The sequence below is a fragment of the Poecilia reticulata genome, chromosome 12, assembly GCF_904066995.2.
Source record: "Poecilia reticulata chromosome 12, P_reticulata-male-v2, whole genome shotgun sequence".
NCBI classification, from domain to species: Eukaryota; Metazoa; Chordata; class Actinopteri; order Cyprinodontiformes; family Poeciliidae; genus Poecilia; species Poecilia reticulata.
Genome location: NC_088841.1, coordinates 15,750,403 through 15,764,732, shown reverse-complemented (window position 1 = coordinate 15,764,732; position 14,330 = coordinate 15,750,403). Strand labels below are relative to the sequence as shown.

The following is a 14,330-nucleotide window of genomic DNA, read 5'->3' as shown; positions in this document are numbered from 1 at the left end:
TATTTGATAGGTTCCATACCATTTCAGTAACAGAATTTTGTTATGAGAACTCTTCTGGTTATAATAAGATATAAAACAAATTTTAGCAATTTACATTTTTAACAAATGTAAGTTTTACATTTTTGTTATACTGAGATTTAGGGAGCTGCACAGCTCTGAGGCTGCACAGTGGTGCAGTTGGTAGAGCTGTTGCAGTGCAGCAAGAAGGTTCTGGGTTCGATTCCCGGCCCCGGTCTTTCTGCATGGAGCTTGCATGTTCTCCCTGTGCATGCATGGGTTTTCTCCAGGTACTCCATTTTCCTCCCACAGTCCAAAAACATGACTGTCAGGTTAATTGGCCTCTCCAAATTGCCCCTAGGTGTGAGTGTGTGTGTCTGTGTTGCCCTGTGACAGACTGGCGACCTGGTCAGGGTGTACCCCGCCTCTCGCCCGGTACGCTGGCTGGAGATGGGCACCAGCAACCCTCCCGACCCCACTGAGGGACAAGGGTGTAAAGAAAATGGATGGATGGATGAGATTTACACATTATAAAAAAGTCTGTTTTAAACATTAAACAACAGCAAAACATCAACACTTCGTGGGATGTTTGAGTGTCATCATTGATGAAACAGAGTGAGAACATGGAGAGTCAGAGGGAGCCCCTTTAAATGGAAGCTTTTAACAGCCAGAGCTAAGAAATAAACTCAGAAGGAGTTTCTCAACAAAATGCAAAACTCAAAACTTTCTTGTTTTAACCAGATGAATGCTACATCTAATGATAACCAGAAACTCAGATTCACTTTATTTTGGTAAATTAACTTTCTTGCTCTGGCCACTAAGAAACACTGGCCCACTAGCTCTGAAGGTTCCCAAATCTTCCTACCCCAATTCCAACGATAGCACTGAGTATGTTACTGTAGATTAACATGCTAGTGCTAGCCTAGATGCTATCACTGTTTTATTTTCAAACTTCATGTTGTAGGTCAAGATGCTAGCCCTAACCTACAGGCTATTTGTATTTCAGCTAGCTTTAGCTTTTTAACTCATTTTAACACATACTCTTATCACCTTACAATTGAGCTTTGTAAACAAAGCTGAGGCTGCACAGTGGTGCAGTTGGTAGAGCTGTTGCCTTGCAGCAAGAAGGTTCTGTGTTTGATTCCGGGCCCCGGTCTTTCTGCATGGAGTTTGCATGTTCTCCCTGTGCATAGTGGGTTTTCTCCGGGTACTCCGATTTCCTACCACAGTCCAAAAACATGACTGTCAAGTTAATTGGCCTCTCCAAATTGCCCCTAGGTGTGAGTGTGTGTGTCCTGTGTGTCTGTGTTGCCCTGTGACATACTGGCGACCTGTCCAGGGTGTACCCCGCCTCTCGCCCGGAACGTTAGCTGGAGATGGGCACCAGCAACCCTCCCGACCTCACTGAGGGACAAGGGTGTAAGAAAATGGATGGATGGAAACAGAGTTCTGCATTGACTGAAAGTTTTCACTCTTCTACAAGTTTTCTATTTGCATTTTGCAGGATTTTGCTTTATTCTGGTGCTTCTGCCTATTTTTTTTTTTTTTTTACATTTCTGCAAGTCTGCAGTTGTGCATCTGCAATTTTCACTAAAATATTCAGCTTACAGCATTCACACTGCACTTTATGCACACTTTACTAGGGGTGCTTGCAAAGATGAATAAACCCAAAGTAAATTTCTTTGGCTTAAAAAATAATAAAACACTACTTTGATGTTACACACTATAAAGTTGATTTAAATTGTCTGATTTAAAAACTGCACCAAAACTGATACTGGACAAAATTACCACATTCATATATTGCATTGTAAAAATCCATTAGTCTTACATTTTATGACATTTTGAAGTAACAGAAACAAACACTGATATATTGAGCTTGGCTTTATGATCCCATATGTTTGTATAAGTTTCAAGAACCACACTAGATCATAATAAATACATAATATCTCAAATTTTCCGTTTCAAAAAAGGAAATACTGAGAAAATTGGACAAGATGCATTTCACAGACACACTAATAATCATATTTGCCATTGAATTTAGCAACAGAACAATAGAAATTCTAGCTGTCCTTTATTTGGAGAAGTCCTCTTCTCGTAAGTTTTGAAGACTTTTTTTAAACAGAAGTTTTTAACAGTTTGAACGTAGAGCAGCTTTTCTTAGAAAAAGTCTGAGGCTTTCCGTCTCTTGGGAAGCTGCAGCAGATTGTCCGTGAGTGATGTGAGGTCCTGCGAGCTCGGCGTCTTAGCCTTGGTGGGCGTTGGCGTTCCTGAAGGAGTGGCTGGTCCGGCGAAGGGAGACTTGCAGGGGGTGACCCTGTGCGAGGGCGACGGCGTGTAACTTGCCCGCAGCGCTTTGTCTGTGTATTTGCTAGAAGTCCGATTTACAAGCCGCTGCAGGGCGGGCGTTAGGGCCGGGCTCAGACCTTTAGGCGTAAGACTGCAACGTAGAAAAAGTGTTCTCTTAGTTTTGAGAATTTCTCCATCAGTATATAAATCAGGAAAACATTTAACAGAGGTAGTGCACTCCTTACCTTGCCAGGTTCTCTGTAACCTTTCTCAATGCCTCCTGTTTCTTTGCACGATTTTTCGCAGCAGCCTCATTTGCCATCTTTATACCCAGCCTCTCTCTCCGTCCTGGTTCGGGAATCTTTTGAATACAACAATAAGCATCAAAATGTAGCGAGATAAATAATTAGACATTTATAATGCAGACATAAAAAAGGATATCTCGCTAACCTTGAATGACGGGCCGTGATTTCGCTCAACATACGGCGTGTCTGATCCGTCCAGACGGAACGGCGTGCTCTCGATCTCTCCCCAAGTCATCAGAGGCGAATCAGCAACACCTGAAAAAGTCAAAAATGACATTTGGATGAAACTATCCAAAAGAGTGCTTCTGAGAAACTCGGAGCAAGCAATAAAATATGACTAAAGATTAGACTAAAGATCAATTTGGAACAGATGACTGAGCAAATACAAGTATGAAAGTACGAAGTCATCAGTTTGGATAATGGATAAAATAAATAGAAAAGAGGGAACTTAAAAAGTGAATGAACCTCAAAGTAGGGCGGAAGGTAGCGATTATTTTAGCAATTGATTATTCTCAGATTTTTCATTTAAACACTTGTGCTTATTTTATACAATAGTAAAAATATGCAAAAAAATGTAAATCAGTTTTTCTAAATAAGAAAATATATATTTTTTGCATTATAAATGCAATACGGTGCTTAAATAAGCACTTTCTGCTTTACTTAAGCAGGGCTGATATGTTGACTATTTTTTAGATGTAACCAATTAATAACTGGACATTAAAAGGTGTTTAATAAGAGAAATTTGCAGAATATGAACCGGGTGAAGTTTAGGAGTTCTAGATAGAATATTCTTTTAAAGAAAGTTTTCATCTATAATGCAAAATTTGTAATTTTTTTAAAACAGTTTTGCCTAATTACTGCTTTGAGAGTGTTATGTTTTCAGCAAACCAAACGGTATATTTTAGGATCTGTTTACTCCAATTAACCTTTAATCAATTACTAGTAAGTTTGACAATTATTTCAATAATCGATTAATCACACTTGTTTCAGTCCTACTTCATAGGACTGAATAATTTGCAGGTTCACTCACCAGGGGCAGGTGATGGAGTCCTTTCGAAGCCATATCCATTCACTGTTGGGGATTCATGCGGTATTAGCTCCTTCCCATCGGGGCCAACTTTACCCTGTTTGAACTGCAAAAACAATTAAAATAAATAAACAGAATCCATTCAAACACCATTCAAATAAACATTTCTTTTGAAAAAATACAAATTGAAGTAAAACAGTCAAGTCCTGAAAACCTAAAGAGCAGAACTCATCCCAATATAAATGTTAAATTTTTTATAACTAATAATATTTAGCAACAGCTGGAGCAATATGTGATTTGCTTTTTTAAATAAAAACAGTAATATTATAAAAACAAATTCTGGTTTTAAACTCATTTTTACACAAGGTATCCGTGCTGTGAATACTTCACCCATTACCTGTGCATTGAGGGCCGCGGCCTGTTGAATCTGGCTTTTGTTCAGAGCTTTGCTGAACGGATCTCCAACAAACCGAGTGTTCTTGTGCACCACCTCTCTGGGCTTCTTGAAGATTGCATCATCATCTTTAACACCTAAAATAAAGGTAAAAATTACATTTAATTAATCATCAAACATTTTATGCCACACTTTAGAAAATGTTGTGGCTGTGTTAAAGGGAAATTGACTAATGAAAAAAAAAAAAATCAGTTTTCTCAGTTTAACATTCATACCCTCTGGATAGTACATCAAGGCATTTTTTGCTTTGTACTCCCACGTTTCCAGCCCAGCTTTGACGCATTCAAGAGCAGCTTTCTCCATTGACGGGAGGGCGAGGTTCTCCTCGTGGCGCTGCAAAAAAAGATCACAGATGATTTAAATCTTTTCCACTCTTTCTACAGTAAACCACAAATGCACCCAAAAGCAGTCATGTTTTCTTTTCTGATCTCTAATGTCCAGGAAACATCCAAATTCAGCTTCCAAGCAGCACTGCAAAACCATTCAGGTGCAGCTACAACTTTTTTTCCCCTGTAGATGATTTAATTACGTGGCAGCATCATAAACAGGATTAATGTCGCTTTGGAAACAAGCAACCCCTACAGGCCTCAGAGTTGTTGTGATGCAACTTTAAGCTAAAACTTGTAAGCCGACAAAAACACCTTGTGCTATAATCACACTGGAGGCAGATGGCTTAATTTAAGCTGTACCCAAATAGCACCTATGAAGCTACGGTGTGAATTATCTGAGGCAGTTTCAACTTAGTTTCAAGATATTGTGATTTTTCACATGGTGATGGTGCTGCTTGATGAGAGCAGTGGAGCATCAACAGAGCCTGTATTATTTGAATAAGATATGTGTGCATCTGAAACTAAGACATCAAAGAGCAAGATCTAACAGAAAACTTGCCATGATAATTGCTTAAACTCATAAATATCAAAGTGTGCAGATCATCCATAATTTAAAAAAAAAACATGTCTCCAGACTCCCCCCCCCCAAAAAAAACCCCTTCAATTTAGGCATATCATTAAATTACTTTGAAAATAACAGCTCAAAATCAATACCAACCTGTTTAAATTCAGCCTCTGCCTCATACAACCAGGCGTGCTTCAGTTTCTCTTTGTCTTTTGCCTGATCCATTATCTGCTCGAAGGATGCATTATCTTCACTGGTGTTTTTAGCAAGAAAACGATCCAGACTGGGCAGCTCTTTTTCTTCTTTGTCATCATCCTTTCTCTCTACAGAAACGTGGTCCAACAAATGGATGGGTCAATTACTCATATATCTACTGAATTTACTTCCACATCAACAGAGTTAAACTAAACTGAGCATATTTGTCTTAACTTACCCACATCTGAGCTTTTACTGCAGTAAGTGGAGGACGGCGATCCTGCGTGACCGACTGGTGTCTCAAAGCTGGCAGGGGTCAAATCTTGCATTTTGCCAAAAAAAATAAAAATAAAAAAGTGGAATAGAAATAAATCACTCAAGAAAAAAAAATCATATAGTGTAAAATAAATACTCATTTCATTTGGAAATCTTCTTCTTACAAGGTGCAGAGGTTTGTGGTGTAGATTTGTTCAACGATGAGCCGTATCTAATGGATATCTCCCTCATCTTTTCGAGGTCTCCACTTTCCTCCGCTTCAAGGTAATCCTTTTGTGCTTGAAGTTTGGTGACATCTGGGAAAAAGTCCCTTTGGATAATTTTCTCCAAGCTCTGTCAAAAGCAGCCAAGTAAAGAAAGACACAATCACTAAGAATATGTACAAAACCAAATTTAAGGCAACATAAAACAGTTCTGCAGTATTAAGCAGAAATGTACTAATTACGTTTTTCTTGGTTCATACTGATTTCCAGGTTTCTTGGAGGCATGACCTTACAGTTCTGATTCTGGACAAACTTTGATTAAGAAGAAAACTGTCCAGATTATTTAAAAGGACAGTAGTTGTGAATGTAGCAGAAAATGAATTTCAAGAACCATCTCGATTTTATACGTCGAAGAATCTCAAACATCTTGATTTCGTTCTAAAGTCAATCAAAATACCCTGTGGTTGATCACAAGAAAATTGGTCGAGTCTGAACTCTGCACGGCTAATTGCAGAGATCGGTGGACAAACTGAATCTGTTGCTTTATTATATTTGGTGCTGCACATGTTCTCCTGAACAAAAATCTTAAGAAAATTGTAAAATAGCTGAATAATATCAAGTAACAATTAGAACATTGTGCAAACATATCCAGTTCCTACTTCTCATAGGTTTATAACTTTAAGTTTGTACGCCAAAACGTTGGGAATACCTCGACGCTTACATTGTTAATGACATGTTTACATCTTGAGATCAAGGTCGTCTCTGAATCCGTGTTTGTCTCGAGTTACTAACCTGAATATAATCCTCTTCATCGAGAACCTTTCTCTTCAGTTTTCCCTCCTCTTTGTCCTCAGGCTGACACAGAGCCACGGTTGTGACCGCTGAAGGAACCAGAGTCCCGGACAAGGCTCTCCGAACACTGGCGCTACCCTCCATTGTGGATGGAGCCTGTTAGCCTTTTAGCTCAAACGGTAACGGCGACTCTATTGCGATCAAAAAAACGACTTCTAAATAATACCAAAGGGCGTATTTCTGCTAAAAAAAATAACATATGTTTAAAATGAAGTTAAGGAAATAAATATATAAAGACTAAAAGAAGAGTCAACCTTGCTAAGTGTAACGTTTCATCTAACTTTTAGCCATTACGCCACCGTACGACACCATACACGCAACGTAATTACGTAATGTTGTCTTCTTCTTCTTCTTCTTCTTCTACTACCTCGACTACTGTTTGCAAACCGTTGCCAACGGTTTGCCAACCGTTTAATGGCGGTTGGCAAACAGCAATATGGTGCATTACCGCCACCAACCAGTAAGGAGTGTAAAGACTAAGCAAACCTTATTCCTGCCTGTGTATACTGTATATTTAAAAAATATATATATAAAATATTTATATATAAAGAGAAAGTTTAGCTTAGACTTGAACATTTTAAATATTTTTTTCCTCTAAATGTGATGGAATCCACGTTAACACATTTACTATGTCTTAAAATATCTCATATTTATTTATTCCAAATTTTATCTGATTTTGTTTGTTTTCTCTTTAACCCAGGTAAGTCTCGTTGTCTCGTTCTGGTTCAGGAGTGGCTTGATACAGGGAATGCAACAACTGTTTAAAGTTGTTTATTAGGCTTAGTAGAATTGATTATCTGATTAACTAAGCTAATTAACGCAACTAGCTGGGTTAATCATCTAATGATTCACTGCATGCAGGTCAAAAATATTGCACTTTCATGTGGTATAATAATTCCACATTCACTGAGAAAAAAAATAGTCTACCCATGTTAACCTGACAAAAAGTTATATCTGGATTTGAACTGCTAAACAAAGATACAAATTTTCTTTAAGATTTTTTCTCAAAAGGTCTGTGCATTAGACTTATTGAGAAAATTACAAACAACTTTGTTCTGTTGTACAACAAATCTCCCTAGGTTATTCACAAACAACAGAGTCATGAAAGTATTTATTAGATCATAATCACATGGCAAGAAGCGGTTTTACAAAAAGTTACTTCATTCTTGATATATGGATTAAATTAAATGTCAAAAGGTCAGTATATATTGTTAGTTTGATCAAACTGACACAATTAAATCCATTTTGTTCATGAACTTGGCTATTTATTTGAATCATGAGCAAAAAAATATAACTTAAGGTTTCCATAAATTTCCATGTTTCTGTAAATCTATATGAAAGAAATTAGTTTTCAGTGTTTCCGACTACAAATGACAGTCTTTTCTGACGTCTCCATTTTGCTCTTCGGTTTTTAAACCAAACCTACCAGGAAGAAAGGAGACAGAATTATTATTTAATACCTCCCATTCTTCATTTGCAATATTTGACAGGATTGCTCATGTCCACATAATCAAAAGAGAGTGAAACCTCTCCATCAAGCATTAGCAACACATGCAGCTGCTGTCTTACTTCTACTCTTTCTTCTCTTAAGTTAGTTTGCTGTGCAAGTTTCTCTCTCGCGTTTACATCTGGGTACTGGTTCTGCAGGAACAGTTCCTCCAGTGCATCCAGCTGTTCTTCGGTAAAAATTGTACGGTGACGCCTGGTTCGCCTCTGCACCTGGCCCCCCTTAGGCTGCTGCTCTTCCCTGTGAGCCTCCCCCAGCCGGCACGTCTCTGAGATCATAGCTGCTGGGTTCCATCCATACTGACAGGCTGCAACGAGATTCACATATGCCATCAAATGAAAATGACAAATGCACTTTTCTGAAACTGAAAAGATCATTTTGAGTCATACCCACAAAAACAGGAAGATGCTACCATACATGAATTATTAACTATAATTTGGAATGCCACTATAAATCAAGACAGTCACAGAAGGGGGTGTTTTTCTGACAAACAGAGTGAGAGAACGTACCTTAGACAGACTGGCAGTGTTGTTTTGACAGCAAGGTTATTCAGATGTGAACCACAGACTAATAATGTGGATTATGGTGAAACTTGACCAATGTCTACAAGGCTTAAAATTACAACGCTGGTCAGAACTGGACCAGAAACTGCAATATCTACATTAATCATTAATACTGACAGGATTTCTGTTTTGATTTCCAGTTTTTATCACAGGGGGTTCATTTGACACGTGATAACGACAGGCAGACTGCATCGCTGGAAAACGCTTTTAAATCTCTTACTTGGGTGCCAGTTTTTTAAGTCTTCCGACATCCTCGTCCTCACTAAATAAATCTGCACATAAGTCTTCACTAGTAACACCTGCAGCTTGAGAGTCTATATAGCTTTATGAGCTATAACCCCGCCTTCACATGGCCAAAGTGTTGCCTTCAGGGTTTCAGAACATAAAACTGAATTTCCATAGTCACTTTATGCAAAGACAGCTGATGGTTTGTTCCTACCGTCATGGATGAGATCAGAGTGCAGCATGTCAGCGCAGTGGGAGCAGAAACAGCAGCACAAGCAGGCGTGATGAACAGGCTCAGGACACACCATCTTCTCCTTCAGTCCAAGAACTCTTGCTCCACATGGTTGTTTGTCTCCAATACTGCTAGGATATTTGTTCAGAATGTTCTCAATGGTGAACGGAAACTTTTGTCTTTCCATCTTGATGTGCCCGTCCATTTTTTAAGGAAATTCCTTGAGCTCAAAAGCAGTAGTGATAACCAGATAGAGGCCTCTAACACTCTGTGATACTTCCCTCTCAGTGGCTCCTCTGCTTCTACTCCTTCTACAAGAGCAAGTCTGGCCCTTATAGGAAAAAAAAAAGGAAAAAAAAGAGATGGAAGTAAAACTATAATCCCCCTGTGGACCAGACACATAAAACGGTTGAAACTTAATTCTGAGCTAATCTGGGCAGTTTTGTGAAGAGGTTAGGGAGGACGGCAGATTCGGCTAATCTCGCCTCATTCCTTTCTTCAAGCGAAATCAGATTTCACTGCATAAAATGAAAAGTGGAGAGCTCCTAAAATCCTCATTGTTGAGGTTTTAGAGAAAAGGGGATTGCTTGGTATTAGAAACCTGGACTTATAGACGGACACCTTTGGTGTGGTCTCATGCTTGTGTATGAATTTAAGGATTAGCCTTTGAATTAATTTCATATTGCTTCTTATGTTCAGTTTTAATGACAAATGATCTTGTATTAATTTGTAGATTTGCTCTGAAAGTTACACAAACCAACTCCTGGCTTACATTTAACCACCCATAACGGATGAGTGGGTGAAATCTGAATAAAGATGCAACAAAGGTGCAGCTTTATGGTTATATATCCATCAACGTGGTTTATATTCACAATCATACATCCTGTGTCTTATCTTTGTGTTGCAGTCTTTTCAGTTTGACTTCGCTGACAATGTGAACAGCGGAGGTAAAGCTATTACTGGTTAAATTCATCTCCCTCCCAGCAAATCCAACGATTTCATACAAGGCAATACATCTCCTTTTTTTCTCTCTTATTTTTTTCTTTCAGGGAATTAACGGATTTCCACAATCTGTCTTAAGCTCCAACCTGTTATAAGGGCTTTTGAAAACAGATAACAATAAACACCATTCCCATCCTTTTCACCTGGGTTTAATAGCGTTCAGATGGCTGATGTATAGTATGCGCCGTGTGCGAGATCGTTATCTTAGGTTATTGTGGTTCTCAATAGAAGGAATTGCGCCAAAATCCTTGTAGGTCCACAAGGTTCAAAATTCATTACAGGGGATCAGAATTATAAAGGCTCGTGTTATTGTTGTTGTAAGCAATATTTGGTACATCTGGTAAAGTGAAGAGAATTATAATGACTCAGTTGGAAATTACGTCTTCATGGGGTTGTTTTTTTCCAGGTGCATAAACTGACTTAGCAGCTGAACTAATTGATTTATCACAAGACAACAATGACTTGCACCATTCGAAGCAGACAATGTTATTATGTAATGGAATGTAATGCTGCAATTTAACAACTCTTCAAACTTAAAATAGTTAGACCTTTGCTCCCGAGTGGGGAGCAAGAGCAATCGATGAATATAAAAGGCTGTAGAAAATCAATAAAAATGTAGACAACAAACAACGACAACAGTTTATCAGAACCTTTTTTGTGGCTTGCCATCCTTTTAGACAGTATTAATGTATGTCTGCTAGGCAGTTATTAAAACAGCAGTCTTCCCTTTGATTGTGTAGCTCCTCGCACTATTTACCCTATACATTTCTGTATTTCAGATGCGTAAAAATGCTATATGTTTGGCCTGCACAGTATGAAAATGAACTTTTCAATACAATTCTAAAATGTCACATTTCACAGGCCAATGCTCTGAAACTTTTAGGCTTTTTAGTCTTGTATTCAGCAGTTGGAGCTCACTCAGGCCTGAATAATGCTAAGACAAAATAGCGTTCAAGATCACATCTGAGCCACAACACATAGTGAATTGCAGATTACTGCCAAAAATATTTGTCTTAAATCTGTAAAAAGAATATGCATCAAAATTTAACATAGACTAAAGAGAATTGTAACAAAGGTAAGGCCTGCATAAAACAAAGACTGCAAATACAGAGACTGAGATTCTTTAAAAAAATAAATAATATACAGGCCTATACAAAGTGTAATTGTGCATTAAGAGCATTTCAAATAGTCTGAAGCCAGAAGAATGTTAGGAAAAAAAATCGTTTTTTTCAGCTACAGTTTTTGACCCGCAGAGTATAATCCCACTTAGAAATGAAAAATTGTGATTTATTACTAAAAACAATTTTCCACTTTCAACATTTTATATATCTTCTTTTAGACCATTCTGAAACATTTAGTTTTTTTTTAAAGCATAAAGCGCTGTAAAGTTTTAAATTATATGCAGTAAAGTAATTAAATAATCCATAATGAATTTGTGTAATGTTTAATATAGCTAGTGTATTCTGGGTAAAACGGTATTAGATTAAAAGATAATTGACTGGTGCGCCCCCTTGTGTCAGAACACTGTAACGTCCACACGGCAGAGCGACACGGGCGGCACGCAGTCCGCCACTCGCGATAACTTGCGTTGGAGCAGCTGCAGCAAGGGCGGAAAAGGCGGGAGGAGCTTGCCGCTTCCGCGTCCGCGCAACAGTAGCAGAAACAGAAAATACAAGGGCAAAATGGAAGATAAGTTAATTTTAGCTGTATTTAATTACCCGGAACTGTACAATGTTACTTTACCGAATTACCGTTGTACGGAAAGTCGTATAAACGCTTGGAGAAATATCAGTATGGCACTTGGTTACCCATGTGAGTATTTGTTTATCGCAACTTTACTCCCAGTTATTGTTTGCTTAGCCGCATCTGCGTCGGGTGCCTAATCAGGCACGAGTTGTTTACGGAACACAGAAGTATTTCACGCTTCTGAACTTGGCGATTTGCTGTGATTTAGGTGTTTATCTTGGTTGCTAGGTCCACTTTGACGTTGATGCAGGCGCGCGCGCCGTGCTAGCGGTGACAGCCGTTGCTCCACGCCGCAGGCCGCGCTGCGCGAAGCGGAGCGGCGCGGCGTGCCTCTACCGCGGAGCTAGCCGCGGCACTGAACTTGTTCAGCGGCATGGACACGCAGCATTCTCCGACCTTCGAGCGATTCTAGGCGCTTTCTTTGCTGAAACTGTGCTAGAAAGGCTGGAAAAGCAAAGAATGCTCCTGAAAAAGCCGTTAAAGTTCACAGCAGCGCTTCGGTTTGTTAAACATGCCACACTGTGCGGGACAAACGCAGGGCCCCAACCCAGAATAAGTGCGCAAAGTCAAAGGCAGCAGAGTGCTATACTTACCATACACAAAAATGTCTTTAATAATGTTTGGTTTTGTTTATTTCTGAAGATGTAACTTTAGAATACTGCTAAATAATTCAATTGAGAAACTTTTTACACATCGGTTAGTCAACATACATGTTTTTATTACTTAATATTAACAAATAAATAAAAACACCCTATATAGACTATATTAGTATAGTCTATATAGACTATATTAGTATAGTCTATATAGGCTCTGTACCGGTTGGAACAAATGTAATTATTTTTTAAAGTAATTAGCCTTAAAATCTTTGAAAGGAAACTCACTTGTCAAACAGATGCTTTGCAGATGATTCAGACCTCAAGGTTTTCTTCACATTATAGCCACAAACCTTAATGTATTTTATTAGAACTTTGTGCGACAAACACCAATTAGTGCATAATTCTAAATGGAACAAATATATGGTTTTATTTTATTTTTTCACCCTAAAACATATTGAGAACAACGGCAATGCTTTTGGAGTCCGTTCTGCACTTGTAGAAATTGATGGTTTTTTTTTTGTTAATTCTTAAGGTTACATTTAGTCAGATTGGGATAAGAAGCACATTAACATCAGCTGACAAGTCTTGCCATATATATATATATATATATATATATATATATATATATATATTTCACTTTCTGAAATAAGAAAGTTTCACTTTATTTCAGAAAGTGAAACTCATTAATTCACTAGAGTTACATACTTCCATCCTTTATGGCTTGTAATTTTGAAGATCAATTAAAAGGATAATTTACGCAAAACTGACAGGCTTCTGTCAATAGTTTTCTCGCCAATCAAGCACAGTAACACCAAAGTTGAACCAACTTTTGGTACATTTGGCAATGTGGCCAGTAAACAAGTCCTGCTGGAAGATGAAGTCAGCATCTGGATAACGTTTTTCAGCAGAAGGAAGCATAGAGTCCTCTAAAATGTCCTGGTAGACTGTTGCGTTGTTGACTGTGAACTTCAAAAAACTTAGTGGGCCAACAGTTATTAAAAACAATAAAAAGGCTCAAAATATTTCACTATATGCGTCATAAATCTTTGAAAGTTTTGGTAATGCTCCAGTTTTGCACTCTGAAATCTTGTTTTTCAGCCCATGAATGCAAAAGGAAATGGAAGAACCTAAGAGACCGCTACCTGAAGGAAGTCCGGATGGAGCTCAAAGGCAAAAAGCAGGGAGAGTTTGTACAAAGCAAATGGAAGTACAGACAGCTGATGAACTTCATCGCCCCCTTCACTGGATCCAGAGTGGGAGTGACGGACATCTGTGGCAACAGTGACAACAACCCTGACCACGAATCCGTGAGTGCTGAGGGAGATGCCACTTTGTCAGAGTCGACCAAGACTTCTATTAAGGTTTCTACGAGTCCGTCCGAGCAAAAAGCTCCGCTGGCCTTCGTAACGCAGCTTCCCGCGTTGTCTCAGGACACAGAGCTGACTCAGCTGGCCATGGTGGCCAAGATGCCACCCGTCTCCCAGATAACCCCCACCAGCACCACTGGACGGAAACGGACTTTGTTGCCGGAGACTCCTCAAAGTACAGACTTGTCAAATAAGTGGCCGGTGAAGGAAGGCGGCGGGCCATGCCCCGCCAAGATGCGGCAGGACGAGGACGAGCTGTTTCTGCTGAGCTTCGTTCCAGCTCTGAAGAGACTGGCCCCACAGAAAAGGTGCGAGACTAAAATGAAGATCCAGCAGCTAATGTACGAAGCAGAATTTAACGTGCAGGAAAAGAAGGCGCCGCAAGACACATAGAATCGATCAAAATGTAACTTATTTTTCTTTCCACGTTGCATGGCCTTCATAAATCTTTTCAAAAGGTCTTTAATTTTAAATAAAGTGTCGCTTTTAAATGTGTGTTTATTTGATGGCTTTTGTAGAGATTAAGTAGTAATAAAACGACAGAAACAAAGGAAAAGTCATAACTTATAATAAAGCTTTACTGTCAAGAGGAAATTCAGTTAG

The 14,330-nt window shown here is 38.8% G+C and overlaps 3 protein-coding genes across 3 annotated transcripts; 1 reads left to right on the top strand and 2 right to left on the bottom strand.

The window, feature by feature from the left end:
* Positions 1-1,769: 1,769 nt before the first annotated feature.
* Positions 1,770-6,839, bottom strand: ess2 (ess-2 spliceosome associated protein). Its single transcript, XM_008424182.2, has 10 exons — positions 6,430-6,839; positions 5,599-5,767; positions 5,397-5,480; positions 5,117-5,286; positions 4,285-4,402; positions 4,013-4,146; positions 3,619-3,721; positions 2,734-2,843; positions 2,529-2,644; positions 1,770-2,434 (listed from the first exon to the last, which is right to left on the bottom strand). Exons 1-10 carry the CDS (start codon positions 6,571-6,573, stop codon positions 2,155-2,157), a joined length of 1,428 nt encoding a protein of 475 aa, XP_008422404.1. The 5' UTR covers positions 6,574-6,839; the 3' UTR covers positions 1,770-2,154.
* Positions 6,840-7,587: 748 nt separating this feature from the next.
* LOC103473735 (retinal homeobox protein Rx1) lies at positions 7,588-10,424 on the bottom strand. The gene is made up of 3 exons (XM_008424186.3): positions 8,999-10,424; positions 8,059-8,303; positions 7,588-7,911 (listed from the first exon to the last, which is right to left on the bottom strand). Exons 1-3 carry the CDS (start codon positions 9,219-9,221, stop codon positions 7,834-7,836), a joined length of 546 nt encoding a protein of 181 aa, XP_008422408.1. The 5' UTR covers positions 9,222-10,424; the 3' UTR covers positions 7,588-7,833.
* A 1,116-nt stretch (positions 10,425-11,540) lies between these two features.
* LOC103473734 (uncharacterized) lies at positions 11,541-14,218 on the top strand. Its single transcript, XM_008424183.3, has 2 exons — positions 11,541-11,830; positions 13,459-14,218. The coding sequence occupies exons 1-2, from the start codon at positions 11,701-11,703 to the stop codon at positions 14,118-14,120; spliced, it is 792 nt and encodes a 263-aa protein (XP_008422405.1). The 5' UTR covers positions 11,541-11,700; the 3' UTR covers positions 14,121-14,218.
* Positions 14,219-14,330: the final 112 nt, after the last annotated feature.

Coding starts and splice junctions, on each gene's coding strand:
- LOC103473735 (XM_008424186.3), bottom strand. CDS start 9,221: ATGGACGGGCACATCAAGATGGAAAGACAAAAGTTTCCGTTCACCATT. Junction 8,304..8,998: donor CTCTGATCTCATCCATGACG/GTAGGAACAAAC, acceptor ATCTCGTTGCAG/CCTGTCAGTATGGATGGAAC. Junction 7,912..8,058: donor TAAGAGAAGAAAGAGTAGAA/GTAAGACAGCAG, acceptor TCTTCCTGGTAG/GTTTGGTTTAAAAACCGAAG.
- ess2 (XM_008424182.2), bottom strand. CDS start 6,573: ATGGAGGGTAGCGCCAGTGTTCGGAGAGCCTTGTCCGGGACTCTGGTT. Junction 4,403..5,116: donor CAGAGGCTGAATTTAAACAG/GTTGGTATTGAT, acceptor CTTTTTTTGCAG/CGCCACGAGGAGAACCTCGC. Junction 4,147..4,284: donor CTTGATGTACTATCCAGAGG/GTATGAATGTTA, acceptor CCTTTATTTTAG/GTGTTAAAGATGATGATGCA.
- LOC103473734 (XM_008424183.3), top strand. CDS start 11,701: ATGGAAGATAAGTTAATTTTAGCTGTATTTAATTACCCGGAACTGTAC. Junction 11,831..13,458: donor TATGGCACTTGGTTACCCAT/GTGAGTATTTGT, acceptor CTTGTTTTTCAG/CCCATGAATGCAAAAGGAAA.